The following is a 15,040-nucleotide window of genomic DNA, read 5'->3' as shown; positions in this document are numbered from 1 at the left end:
AAAATTCTGGTTAATCCTCATTCGGTTATTCCACAATGAAATGACTTTCTTTAAAAAAAAAAAAATTCCTCCCATATTATACAAATTATTCTGGTTAATGTATCCAATTCCAAATTTTATTAGCAAAAATAATAATAATTAATTAATAATAATAAAATTTCATTTCAGCAATTTTCACCATTTTTTTTTAATACTACATATACGATGACCGCATAAGCAAAAAAAAAAGAGAAGAAAATTGACCAAAATAATAATAATAGAGGAGAAAAAAAAACATTCAATGAGATGGTCAATGATGTATTTTGTTTTTTTTCCTTTTTCTTCACCAAATTCATATGGGCGGATAATAATAATGGTTGACAGGGATGACGAGATGTTGTAATGGTGGTGGTGGTGGTAAATATAAAAAAATATTTATAACGATTTTTTTCTTTTTTTTTGATGAATATATTGAAATATATAAGATTGATGATGATAAAATTTTATATAGTCAAATACAAATAATGTCGAGTTTTTCTTAATGGATTTGTATGTTTGTGTTAATGTGAATTATTCATAATTTTTTTTTTATTTTTACTTTTCCGGATATCCGATTTTGTTTCCATCATTTGTATCTTTTTTTTATCCATATATGGTAACCATATATCAGGTTATAGGCGTAACATTCTGGTTACCAATGTATGTATGTGTGTGGTGTGGTGTGTTTGTTGGTTGGTCTCTATCAATTATTTATATAGTTTGGGTTTGGATATGGATTTTTTTTTGTTTGTTTGTTTGTTTATTTGCCCGAATGCACATTTTATTGTTTGTTCGAATTGTTGGTGATATTTTTATTCATGATAAAAAGAATTTTCAGGTGGCTGTCAGGAAAAAATGGTTTCAAAAAAAAAAAAAAACAATTAGGAACGTTTTATCCTTTTTTTTCTTTCTCAATACAAACCTAATGATGATTCGTGTATAGTCAAAAGCAATATTGGCTAAGCAAAAAAAAATTTCCGCTAAAAAACCCGGAAGAAAAAAAAATGTCAGTCAATTTAGGAATTTGCGTCATCAATATAAATTAAAAATACTTACCATTTTTTCTAGTTGCTTTGGCATTTTTTTTTCTCATCATCATCATTGCATTAAATCATTGATTGCTGCTTCGAAACAACGTTTCAATTCTTCAAATGAAACAATAATTACATTCTGTGCATCACGTGAAATTAGGCAAATCTTTTCAGGGGATCCTATATCGAATTTATTTAAATTTGATATGATATGACCAAGATCAAGCCATGGTTTACCAGCTTCATCGCATTGATGGAATAGATAATCGCGAAATAATTTCAACATATAACGATCACCAGTTTCCGACCAAGTAGGATCAAGTTGATGTTCAGGACGTTCATTGATTGTTCCTAATTTGGATAATAAACGTAATAACCTACCATTATCAACTTCTTTGGCTAGTTCATCATAAAGATAATCATATCTAAGATAGAAATAATCAAGCTGCATATAGAAACGTGCGCCAATCATTGGCATTATATCATCAATAGATCGTGGCTTATTTGCTGAATTTGTTTTAAATGATATTAAATACATGATCAAATTTCTTAAGTCATTCGAATATGAACGAGGCATAGAATCAAGATATTCTTGAAGATTACTATGATGATCACGTTGTAGGGCGGTGAATGCTGTTAATGAATTTGATGCAATGGCTAAACAAAGCCGACCAAATAGGATTAGATCCTCTTGTTGTAAATGTTGTATGAATGCTCTATGATTAGTAGAAGGATGGATTGTATCCAATGTAAGAATATCGGTTACACCACAGAAACTAAGTTTAACACGAGCATCACGACCACGATTGGCACTTGAATGGGTACCATTCAAACCACTTGTAATGAGAATTTTCGTAGGATCTAATGATCGAAATGCTAGATTAGATTGATGGATTGTTCTTAACGCCGATGATATTTGTATGATAAAATTCCATATGGTTTGTTCAGGTAAAAATTTTCGAGTATTCTGCTGCTGTTGACTATATGGTCGTGATGATGTTGAATAACCATTCATTGTCATTGTTGTTGAATGGCCACCTCCAAGAGAATTTAATTGATTGGAAAAATAACAGGACATGATAGTTGTGGAGAGTGGATGATAATCATAGACAAATATCACAGAACTGTCACCAAAAGCTTTTGTAGTGAAAACCTGCCGTAATGCTATTATATTTGGATGTTGGATCCTTTTCCATGATTCTATTGTGCCCATCAACAATTTAGCATTGGCTGTATTCGGTTGAAATGCATGAAACCTTCGTAAACAAAACAACTGACCAGTTTCGCTATTTGTTCCACGATAAACAGTTGATATCATACCGTTGAATGTAAATGAACTGGCTCCAGATAATGGTTCGATTTGTATCAAATCAATGAACACATCAACTTTGGCTGGTATTTCGATATTTGTCGTTTCAGAGACCATTTCCTGAGTTTTAGCCATCCTTCGTGTCAATTCTTCACGTATTGAATCGGCAATAAAAAATGATGCATTCGAATTATCAACAATTTGTTGTGGCTGTTGTTGTTGTTGTGAAGTAATTATGGCTGCAGTGGTCGTAGTTGATGTTGATGATAATAAAGATGATGGCGGTGGCTTTGTTGTAGTCGAATTATGTTGTTGTTGATGTTGTAACATCGATGATGATGAAGATGAAGAATTTAGATCATGATTCGGATATTGAACAGATTTTTGTATTTGTGCTTGTGTTGTCACATTAGTTGAATCAATATTTAATTGAGATAAACGTGAAGTGATTACGTGTGCAGCTTGATGCTGTTGTTGTTGCTGCTGCTGCTGATGGTGATGATGATGATGATGTTGTTGTTGTTGGTGCTGTTGTTGTTGTTGTTGATGATGATGATGGTCATAGAATGCGGCAATCACATTATCGGCAGCCATTGTTGTCACATATGGTGTCGAACCATAATGATGATGAGATGATTCTGAAGGCATCGATGCTGAAGCTGTTGCTGCTGCTGCAGCGGCAGCTGCCGCAACTACCGCTGCATAATTATTCGAATGTGTAACATCCGGTTGTTGCTGTAATCCGGCTGTTGATTGATGATCAAGACCAAAATAATCAACTGCTTGTGCTTGTGATATAGTTGAATTAAGATAATCTCGATTTGTTGTCGTTACAGGATTTGGAAAGAAACTTGTTTTTGTTTACATTTGATAAAGGTGATATTGAGCAAAATATGGGGATATAAGAGAAGAAAATGGCAATGAATAAACAGCACATTTTTTTCTGATTATTATCGTCATTATCATCATCATCATCATCATCGTTGAAACGAAATTCATTTCATCAAGATGATCGAATTATTTTTTTTTTTGAGATGTTTACCTGTTAATCACTTTCGTATTTCCATTGGTTGTTGTCGTTGATGATGGCAATAAGCCATCCATGATGTTGATCAATTTCCTATCGCTGTCGTTGATATATAAATGATGACAAATGTTATTATTGATGTTCAAATAATCAATAAAAATGGTCATACCACAATATGGATTGAAATTTAATAAAAACCATCCATCCGTCCAAATCAATCCATTTGATCAATTATCACTGTTAAATTTATTTTAAAATTAAATCTTTTATTTTGATTTTAATTAATAAAAATTAGCTTACCACACACACACACACACAAAACAAACAAACAGAGATTCCAGATTCAACACACACACACACACAAATAAACAAATAGAGGGGGAAAAAAAGAGACAACAAAACAAAACAAAAAAAAAACGGACGGTGGACGGTTTGACTCACGCAAAACAAAAATACACAGTACGTGAATGAAAAAATAAGAAAGAAAGAGACAGAGAGAGGTATAGAGAGAGAGAGAGAGAAGAACGAGACAAGATGACAACAACACACAAACACAAACATTGATGTTTCTGGGAAATTTTTTTTTGTTTCGTCAAATTTGATAAAAATTTCCAAAAAAGTTTTTTTCTATTTGAATTTTTTTTTCTTCTTTTGTTTTATTTCATTCTTTCTATTTTTTTTTTAAATTATGTACCGGATTCTGGAATGGTGATTAATAGTGAAAAATTTTACAATCAATAATAATAATTGATCAAAATGTGATGAAATGTACACTGTTTGCATTTGGTTGTATTTTTTTTTTTAAATTATTAGAATAAAAAAAAAATTGATTGATTGATATGAAAATTTTCTATGTTTGTATATTTTTTTATGCACTACTACTGTATTATTATTTTGTATCAATATATAAATGTTCTGGAATTTGTATCAGAAAATAATGTACGAAATAATAATTTCTTTGTATATTATATAAATAAAATAATTGATATATTCTTATTTAGTTAAATTTGATGATGCTTTGTACATAAGTGGTGGTCCCCATTCATTGTATGTAATGTATCAATTTCATTCATTAAATGAATTAAACATGTTTAAATCTTCAAATGAATTTTGATCTTGTTGTCCTAACATATGTAACATATCCATTTCTGATTGTGGTTGTTGTGATTGTTGTTGTTGAGATGGTTGTTGTTGTTGCTGTTGTGATTGATGAGAATTTGCAAGCTGTTGTTGTTGTTGGCCAGTAATTATTGTATTGTTTGGCGTCATATTCGGTGGTGGTGGTGGAGGTGGTGCAGATTGTTGATGTTCATTTCCACTTTGTGACCATTGTGTCCACATTGCTTATTATTAAATTATACAAATTGGTAAAATTGAAAAAAATCAAATTATTAAATAAATTCTTACCAGGTCGTGTGGATGTTGTGCCCAATTGTGTATAAGTTGGTGCTCCAGCTGATGGACTACGTGATGGGCTAACCTGATTATAAGCACCGGATTGATTGGAATAAGTTTCAGTCTAATTGATTTTCAAAATCAAAAAGTATGTTAGTATATAAAATTCAAAAAAAAACAGCTATCATTGTTGTAAACATACTCTAGTCATGTTTCGCGTTGCCCAAGATTCATTCGAGGAACTGGATACCATTTTATTTAATGATGGACTACTTTGTGTTGTTGCCATTTCAGCGGTATTCATTGGTGTTGATAATAATCCATTTGGATTGTAACCAATGACATTTGGATCCGAATAGATAGAATAGGGCTGATAACAAAAAAAATAAATGATTCAATTATAGGCAAAAATGAAAATAATCTTCATGATTTTAAATCTACCATTTGATTATACATTGATGAATCATTGACTCGATGAAGATTATATGAATCAATGGTTGAATCAGTTTTTGTTATTGGATTTAGACCCATTGTTCCCATATGTTGTTGATGGGCGGCATTTTGTTGACCATAATGTTGAGATTGTTGTCCATTATCAACAGCTGATGATACAGATGTCTGTGTTTCATTTATTATTCCTTCATTGTGATGCATGTTTCTGAATAAGAAATATGGTTATTATCAATCAAAAATCAAATCAATTATTTAAAAAAAAAACTTACTTTGTAGACGAATTTGTACAGACAATATATTCAACATCATCAGTATATGGATTATGAAATGCAAAACTACTAGTACGAAACCAGACCCAATCACAATTTTTTGCTCGAAATCTATACATAACGGACATTACTTGTCCTTTTAGGCTGAGAACTATTGTTGGGCAAAAAAAACACAAAATAAATGGATCGATTATGATTGATTATGATTGTCATGACATACCATGTTTGAAACTTTCTTTCATGTGGCTTTGATCTTCCGGATGATAATAATCGAAACAAATTTTACCCAATAATTCTTGTGGTTGATAGCCAAGTATATTCGTTACACGTTGATCAACAAAAGTAAATTTTCCATCCAATGTATGTCTTGAAATAAATTCATTGTTTGCATTGGTGGCCATTAAATCATTAGTATTTGGAACCGATGTTACTTGTAGACGGCCAATTGCAACTAAACAGCAATTATTAACAGCATGATTTTCATCCGAAGTATCAAGTCGTTCCATTTGAACGCCGGATGGTGGCCAATTTTTAATATAACCCGTACAATGGACAACTGCATAATGATTACCATCAATACTAGCACCAAGACCACTTCGTTGACGGATTCGATGTAAATGATTGGGCGCAATTGCATCCAAAGGAAGATTGCCAATTTTCATACGACAAATAAAACCACGACGTGAACCCATACAAAGTCTCATTGAAGATTGATGGCCTTCTTTCTTTACAGTTCCGGCTATAGTTCAATATAAAAGAAAAGAAAAAAAACCATATTTCCATTCATTTATTCAAATCAATCGATCAAAAAAAAAAAGTTTTGTACAATGACTCTTACTTTTAAGATCCAATATACGGCCACCATTAGGCGATTCTTGAGTGGAAAGTTGTTCACGAACTTTTTCCACATCTTCAGGATGAATTAAATCATAGATACAAGTGTTAAAAAAATCTGATTGTGAATGATTGAGTACTGGTGTAACAGAATCTGAAACATAGATAATACGACCGGAATCGCATGAAACAACAAAAAGAAAACCATCAGCCGCTTCAAGTATTAAATGTTTTAATTCTTGATCGGTTAAAAATGATGGTTTATATGTTCCATCATTGTTTGTGTTGCCTGTTCCTCGTAATGATTTCATATGTGCAACAGCCATACGTAATATTGTTAATTTATCCGGTTTTCTTGCTAATGCTGAACATGTTGGTACCATATCGGATAATTCAGTTATATAAGCAGTCATTTTATTTCGACGACGACGTTCAATTTCGCTATGATTTTCTCTGTGGAAAAAAAATTCATTCATTTATTTTTGTTTTGTTTTAATTTTTAAAAAGTTATAAAATTTCATACCTTGCAAATCGTTCCTTATCCTGTACAGTGTCGTCATCCATAGTGTTGTTGTTGTTATTATTATTATTGTTGTTACTATTATTATCGTTATCAAAATTATCGAATGATTGACGAATCTTCATTCAAACTATTAGATTTTCGTTTTACAATTGTCGGAATGAAAAAAAGTAAAAAAAAAATTAGACCGACAGGTAAACTTAAAAGTTGTTGTTGTTGTGTGTGTGTGTGTTTGAACTCGACATATGAAAAATGAATGAATTTGTCGAGTCAATATTTGAAGTGGAAAAAAAATATTAAACTAATTAGATCGATTCCGTACACACACAAACAAACACAGAGAGGAGAAAAAACGTGATTGTAGGCCGGACCTGACCGCCACTATTCTGAAGACATCAATGATTATCTGTAAGCAAAACAACAACCCTATGTAAGAACAAGTGAGATCATCATCATCATCATCGAAAAGACTAATGTTAATAAGAGGGGAAAGTCTCGTCTACAACACGGGCAACATAACAACGTTTGATCCGGATACGTTGTCGTCGTCATTATATTAAAAAAAGGTGGCCCTTATTTTGTAGCCGAAGGCCTCAATGAATTATGACCATAATCATCACCATGATTACAACAAAAAAAAAACATACAGAAGATAATCGCAAAAATGGGTGGTGGTTCATGAATATATCTTCTTCTTTAGCATAGAAGAGGAGAATGTAAACGCCTAAGGATACCGCGTCAAAAAAATGTAAAATTCATTCGAAGAATGTTGTATCATATTGAAAATGAATAATTACCTTTCAAAAATCGAGAATCGAATTTAAAATATAAAAAAAAGATTGATGATAATGATTGAGATCTATAGATGGATGGATATTGCACAGGTTTTCATTCGTAAAAAAAAAATTCTAGCCTTTCAATTTTGGTTCATATAATTTTCGAATGAATAATAAGCATGGTGTGTGTGTGTGTGTTTGGAATATTCATTTGTATGATGTATGAATGATATGGAAAAAAATAGGATCGAGCCGAAAATTTTTTTCTGGCAAAAAAAAAATGAGCACACAAGTATGGATTCTCTCTCTCTCTCTCTCTCTCACTTTATATTTTTTTGTGTGTAGTATGATCCTGATACTTGAATAAATGTTAAATAAATATACATAGAACACACAAACACATCTTCTTTCTATGTCGTGTTTGTGTTGTATGTATGCCACTTCGTTTCGACGACCGATTCAAATATTGAATCCAATATATGAATTCATGATGTGTGTGTTTTGTATATATATGTGAATGAGAGCGTGTTGGTAGTATATACAATATATAATAATAACATCATCATCAAAAATAAAAGAATATAATAGTGGTTATTTATGGGGAGGGGAACTGGATTCACAATGAGGATTCGAAATGAATGAAAACAATCATAATGCTACTGAATTTTTGTAATACAAATAGCTTATCAATATAGCTACTGTTTATTATTTTTTGGAATTCATAAAAACGGATAAATCATTAAAATCGAATGGTAGATACTTACGTTTTGTAGTAGAAAATTTTTGTATTTATTCAAAAAAAAAATTGATTACAATGAAAATGGGAAATTGAAATTTGATTCGATGATCAACAAACATCCGAGAATAACGGGATTCATTTGAAAATTTCAAAAATTCACTTGATTCACAAATCAATTCGATCCAATCATCACATATCATTAACTGTAAGATTGTAACAACACACACACACACAGGTGATGTAAATTATTAAATTGCGTGTGAGATTCTTAGATTGTCGTCGTCAAATAATGAATAAAGATGGGTAGTGGAGAATTCGGGTAACTTTTTTCCCTTCACATCCACTTTAAACTGGCCAAAAATAAATGGTCAAATGATGAAGAAACGAAAACAAAAAAAAACAATTGAACATCATATGAAAAATGAATTGTTGTTGACGTATTACATTGAGTTATTATGATTTTTGTTGTTGTTGTTGTTGATGATGATGATGATGAGCTCAACCTACTCGGACAATAGCCAAATGAAAAAAAAGACGTTCACACAAAGTATACCATTCTATCTATCTATACATCCATCCATCCATCCATCCATCCAGATATTTCAATGGATGACACCTGGTCAACTGTTTTTCTTTTTTTTTTTTTCTTCTTCTTCTTCATTCATTCAAGTTTTCTTTCACATTATATTTGGCCGCGATTTATTCGACTCGAATATGTTTGTAGTGGTTTGTTATTATTATAGGTGCAACAGCATCATCATCATCATTATCAACAGCAGAAGCAGCAGCAGCAGTGGTCAAGAATAGAAATAAAAATTCCATACGACCACTAGATTGCAGCACTTGTCATTAGTTAAAAAAAAAATAAAGAATATATATTCGATCCATCCATTATGGATTTTAATAATCATCATCATCTTCAATTAATTAATACTTTATTTATCATATACAGAAAAAAAAATTCATTAAAACCTAATTATATTCATGTATATTCAGGTTTGGAAAAGATATCACAAAAAATACATCTTTTTTTTGGGATCAAATAATAATAAGATAAAAAAAAATGAGAAACGAATTAAAAAACAACAAAAAATAGATTCATATATTGCACAGAGTGATAATAATATTTACAGATAGACAATGAAATTTTCTACTAGAATGAAACAAAAAAAAAATTACTCATTCAATTTGGTTGATTTTGTCGTCGTCGTCGTCTGTCTGTATTATGTTTTGGATGATGATGAGAATCTTTAAAATCTTTGAACAATTCAAAACTAGCTGTTTCGATTTTTTCTTTGGTTTTAAATCCCGGATAAAGACCATCTTGTTGTGTAACACGATTAATGCCTTTACTATAGCCATTCCAATGATTACCAGCAATACCTGTTGATGATTTTTTTTAATTAGTTAGTTATCTAAAAAAAATGTCAAAAAAAAACCAATGTCAACAAACCAATTATATCACCACGTTTGATGTTTATCTCGGAATCTTTGGTTGCTGCTTCATGATCTAATATGGCTATTTGATTATGGCTATTTTGACCACCAAAATAATAAATATCATCAAGTGAAAAGAAATTGTTAGAACGATCAATAGCAGGCTATGAATGTTTGAATGATAAAAAAAAATCGAATAAATGAAAATAAAAATTGTTGAACATTTTTTTTGTTTCACTTACATTTTTCGATTGCATTAATTCATATGCTAATCGACAAACTTGTGAGCTAAACGTACAGACAATATAATCTGTTTCGCTCAACATCCATACATCAAGAATAATATTTTTGAGCGAATCAAATGAATATCGACGATTAACGCTAGCTGTATCGGCTGTTTAGGATAAAACATTTTGGAAAAAAAATTGTAAAAAATCATTCAATAAACAAACAAACAAAAAAAACAACATACAAATTTCAGAATCACCAATAAATTTATAGCCCTTCTTTTCAAATTTCGGCACTTCTTTTCTCCATACACTAGAATCATCGGTAGCCAAATATACAATACGTTTGGTGGTTGTCTGCAAAAGGTAAAAATCATCAGTAAAATGGAATTCTTCACCAGAGAAAAAATACCTCATCATTTTGACGTTTTTTGAACAATTCTAAACGATCAAAATAATCTTCAACATGTATCATATATTCAGATAACGAATGAAATGAAGCTTCGGTATTGATTTTATCTGTTCGTCGTACATGAACACCAACGATTGGATGTTTGAAATTAAATTTACTTCGTTTCATCGAAAGAAATTGTTCAATTTCATCCGATGGTTTCATTATGTATCGTAATATTTGTCCAATAAACCAAACAAATGGTGAACCATGTAATGTAGTTAATTCATTTGATATCTCTTGCGGAATTGTTAATGGAAGATAAGGTGGTCGTGGTCTCAATGAATCTAATATCGGCAGATCAATTACTTGAACATTTCGTGGATGATGATGATTATGATCAATAGAATTGAGCCAATTTGTACGTGGTGAACCTGAATCATTTAGACAGGTATGACTGAGCGGTTGGAATGCCAATTCCCATAATGATGATGATGAAGATTTAGCTGTTGATGAGCCATGAATTTTATTTGCATAACGCCAATTCTGTGAATTCAATATCAGAGTGCGTTTAGTAGCTAAAGCAATAACCATACAATAGGATAGATGATGAATCTGACAGCCAAATCCACAGCCTTTGTTCAGTGTACAAACAATTTTTTGAGTTGTTTTACAATCTTTTGGATTCTGTAATTCATGAATTCGATTCTGTATATAATTGGATAATAGTTCCAATTGTTTATATCTGGATCGTTCATCACGTTTAGCGATGATGACTACACCCATTAATGGGTGATTAAAATTAGATTAAAATTCATATAGTAAGTAATTGTGGAATAATGAAAAAAAAATTTATTTACATACCCAGATCAAATAGTAGACTATTTTTAAGTTCTTTGACAAAATTTTTCGTTTCAGCTTTTGTCGTTTCTACTGTACGAATATAATTCCATAATTCATTCACATCGGTCGTTAATTTTCGTCGACTAAATTCAAATTGTGAATCTAATGAGAATATTGAATTTGCACCATCAAACTGTTTATGACCAATGTATGATGAATGAATTGAAGCCATTCGATCATCACCATTATGGATATCATCATTCAATTGTAATTGTGGAATAAAATTTTGTATAAGATTTCTAAGTTCTTCATTTTGTGATTTAAGTGCTGTCAATTCAGCCATAGCCCGACTTAAACGGGCCAATATTATTTCGGTTGATGAATCAATATTTTCATTGTCATTCGAATGACCAAAAAAACCGAATGGTACATTCGATATGAGTATCAATAAAAATATCAATAAAAAGAAAAGGATAAAATATTTGGTAAAATTGTTTATCGAAAAAAACGTAAACAACATTTGTCAATGAATTTGGCTGCCGTTGTTTTTAAAATACATTTGAATGTGATTTTTTTTCAAAATAAAATTCTCTGTGACCTTATTAGAATGATGTTGTTGTTGTTGTTGATGATGATGATGATGATGATGACGATGATGATCCAGTATATCCCGGATTTTTTTTTGTTTTGTTTCGTTTGTTTCTTCTCTTTTGCTGATTTAATATAAACAAAAATACCGTTTATTCATGGTTAACAGAGAACAAATTCTCTTTGCTCATGTTTATGAAAAGAATTTGCCTGATTCAATGCATCAGAACCATTTTTAGTGATGAAGTGAAAAAAAAATCGTCTGCAAACCATGAATGAATGGTAACAATTTCGGGTAGCCATTCATATAGTATGTAACTCGAGAATTTTTTTCATTTGATTCGTAATTCCGGTTTTTTTTAATAGATGTTTTTTTGGGGGGGATGAGTAAACGATAAAAAAAATCATCTAATGATAATCTAATCAAATTCATTAATCTTGGAAATAATCATTCGATAGACAAATGTGAATCTTTTCATTCATTCATCGATATAATTCTTAACGATTGATGATGGATATTTATATATATAGAGATTTGAAAAGAATTTCTATGTGCTCCATAATTAACAGTCATTATAGAATATGACATTTTTTTTCTGTACATTGACACCCAAATGGATTTGTTGTTATCATTTTTGTCATCATATTTTGTTGAAGAATATTCGGAATTCTATTCGGTTGAATCATGTTTTTTTTTGTTTGTTCTTAAATGTATAATGTGACAAAAAAGTCATAAAGATGTTTATCATCATCATCCAATGAAACGAATGTTCATTTTCTATTCGATCTGATTCAATTCGATTCGATTCGATACAATTCCAATCAAAGCTCATTAGATGATGATGTGAATTCATTCTATTTGTGATGATGATCATTTGATGATTTTGAGTATTAAAGAAAAGATCTATTCTGATCATCAATGCCATCATGGAACCAAAAAGGGCCGATTACGATGTATGTGTGCAAAAAAAAAAAAAAAAAAAACACCAGTGCAATACAAATTTTCGATCCATAAAAATTTTTTGACCAATACCATAACGTAATTATATAATCCGGAACAACAACAACAACAGAAAAAAAAATTATGAAGAAACAAAAAGTTTTAGATTTCGGTAAAAAAAAATCAAAACAAGAAAAAAAAATTTTTTGCACCATGCACACACACACAAAGTTTTGTCGCTCGCTCTCTGGCCATAGGCCGGTTATCGAATGTTTTTTTTTTTTTTTTGCTTTCGTTTGTTTGTTTGTCGATTCGATTATTAAATCAACAACAATGAACAACGGTGACAACGGGTACTTTTTTCCATCATCATCATCATCATCATGTCGTTGATTATTAGATCAAACTAGAGAATCAAAAAAAAAAAAACAACAGAAAAAAAGTTGCTCTGGTTCCAGATTTTTAATATCCATTTTTTTTTAGTTTGTTTGTTTCACAAGAAAAAAAATATGAATCACATATTCTGTGTGTGTGTGTGTGTGTGTGTGTTACTGAGATTTTTCATGATTAAAACGAATATGTATGAATCACGAATTTTGCAAATTGAAACAAAAAAAAAAATTTGCTTTCGTTGCTCTTTTTTTTCTCTCTCTCGCAGTGGTTAAAATCATCAAATCGGACAGAATTGTGAATATACAATAATTAAATGGCTTCAACGAATAATGTCATTCAATGTTTGTTTGTTTGTTTGTTTGTTTATTTTTGAAAACATCGAACGTATTAATTTTCGCAAATAAAACACTCCCACCCACCCCAAAAAAAAAAAAAAAAAAAAAAAAAAAAAAAAAAAAAAAAAAAAAAAAAAAAAAAAAAAAAAAACAAAATAACAGCTCGTGGTCGAAATAGAATCGAATCTTTTTTTTTTTTTTTTTTTGGTTCATTCGAAATGGTTCATCGGTTGTCATTTTTTTGGATCGTTCCATATATTTCACCCTGTTGGTGGCTATTATTCATTCATTCATTGCCATTTCGGTTATTCGGGTGTCGATGTATGTGTGTTTTTGGTCTTTATTTATTATAATAATTTGGTTATTTACATTGTAAATTGATTGCTGTTTTCATCACCATCATCATCATCATCATCGGGCAAATAGACCAGAACCGAAAATAAAATGGGGGATGTGTTTGTTGACTGGCTGTGAATGAATTTTTTTTTTTTTTGGTGAAATGATGGCGCCGAAGAATTTTTTTTTCTTTTTTTCGTTTTTGTTTTTGTTTTGTTTTCTATCCTTAAACATTACAAATGTTTCTATTCACAAAATAAATGTTGATGATGATGTTGATGGTCAACACCATAGTCATAACACTGTTTGCAAAAGATTCTATTGTGAAAACATCAAAGAAAAAGAGATAGAGACAAATGAATATAAAGGCGAATTCACCAGAGTGCAATTCGATAATCTAATTTTGTCATCACAATAATAACAACAGCAACAGCAACATCATCATCACCATCATCATCATCATCATTGCCATGATCAGCATCAGAACAGAATGGCACATGTTGGCCATATGACAAATGTCTTTCAAATTCAAGAAACAAAAAAAATATTCAGTAAACCAGTTGTAAGTTTTTGTGAAACAATACATACATTTTTACTCTAATCAATGATCATCATCATCATCATCATCATCTGATTATCGATATATACATTTCATTATTGCAAAAAGAGAAAAAGAGAATCCAAAAATATTGATATCAAAGACTAATCATTATGGTGGATGTAAGGAGAATATATGTGTACAATGATCAAAGTTTAATCATTTTCATCATCATTTAGATCGTTTCCAATCATTAATACTACTATATATACTATATATAATGTAGCTGTGTATATAACCGCAAATATACCAAATCCACCAAGATAGATACCAATAACCAAAATGGATCGAGTTGTTTATTTAAATTATTATCGACATCTGATGATGATTCCATTCATTGATTCGGGTCATTTTTCTTTGTATGTGTGTCTGAGTTTCGGTCGATTTTGTCCGATTCGTATATCTTACCCATTGGCCATTTTTTTTTTGTTTTCGCTTGATATGATGCTCTGACACTTCTGGTCAATTTAATTCTATAAATAATTCAGAGTTTTTTTTCTGTTCTGTGAAACAAATAAATAGAAGAAAAAAAAATTGCTCTCATCCAATAGAGTTCAAATTCAATTTTTTTTTTCGTTTTT

The 15,040-nt window shown here is 30.6% G+C and overlaps 3 protein-coding genes across 4 annotated transcripts; all 3 read right to left on the bottom strand.

Annotated features, from left to right (window-relative positions):
• Positions 1–511: 511 nt before the first annotated feature.
• On the bottom strand, positions 512–3,941 carry LOC124494028 (Poly(A) specific ribonuclease subunit PAN3). Its single transcript, XM_075732059.1, has 6 exons — positions 3,686–3,941; positions 3,555–3,622; positions 3,401–3,484; positions 1,075–3,208; positions 941–998; positions 512–860 (listed from the first exon to the last, which is right to left on the bottom strand). The coding sequence occupies exons 2-4, from the start codon at positions 3,584–3,586 to the stop codon at positions 1,117–1,119; spliced, it is 2,208 nt and encodes a 735-aa protein (XP_075588174.1). The 5' UTR covers positions 3,587–3,622; positions 3,686–3,941; the 3' UTR covers positions 512–860; positions 941–998; positions 1,075–1,116.
• Positions 3,942–4,154: 213 nt separating this feature from the next.
• tgo (Aryl hydrocarbon receptor nuclear translocator homolog tgo) lies at positions 4,155–9,131 on the bottom strand. 2 transcript variants are annotated; one of them, XM_047057163.2, is made up of 9 exons: positions 8,397–9,131; positions 6,860–6,986; positions 6,341–6,789; positions 5,723–6,241; positions 5,503–5,653; positions 5,222–5,438; positions 4,983–5,150; positions 4,793–4,904; positions 4,155–4,728 (listed from the first exon to the last, which is right to left on the bottom strand). In XM_047057163.2, the coding sequence occupies exons 2-9, from the start codon at positions 6,979–6,981 to the stop codon at positions 4,451–4,453; spliced, it is 2,016 nt and encodes a 671-aa protein (XP_046913119.2). In that variant the 5' UTR covers positions 6,982–6,986; positions 8,397–9,131; the 3' UTR covers positions 4,155–4,450. The 2 variants fall into 2 exon arrangements, with proteins under 2 accessions (XP_046913119.2, XP_075588175.1); XM_075732060.1 differs by lacking the exon at positions 8,397–9,131 and adding an exon at positions 7,654–7,954.
• A 158-nt stretch (positions 9,132–9,289) lies between these two features.
• LOC124494030 (alpha-(1,6)-fucosyltransferase) lies at positions 9,290–12,141 on the bottom strand. The gene is made up of 6 exons (XM_047057164.2): positions 11,291–12,141; positions 10,448–11,202; positions 10,281–10,392; positions 10,051–10,202; positions 9,825–9,972; positions 9,290–9,754 (listed from the first exon to the last, which is right to left on the bottom strand). The coding sequence occupies exons 1-6, from the start codon at positions 11,787–11,789 to the stop codon at positions 9,555–9,557; spliced, it is 1,866 nt and encodes a 621-aa protein (XP_046913120.2). The 5' UTR covers positions 11,790–12,141; the 3' UTR covers positions 9,290–9,554.
• Positions 12,142–15,040: the final 2,899 nt, after the last annotated feature.

The sequence above is a fragment of the Dermatophagoides farinae genome, chromosome 6 (genome assembly GCF_024713945.1).
Source record: "Dermatophagoides farinae isolate YC_2012a chromosome 6, ASM2471394v1, whole genome shotgun sequence".
Taxonomy (NCBI): domain Eukaryota; kingdom Metazoa; phylum Arthropoda; class Arachnida; order Sarcoptiformes; family Pyroglyphidae; genus Dermatophagoides; species Dermatophagoides farinae.
This window is presented reverse-complemented; position numbering and strand designations above follow the sequence as displayed.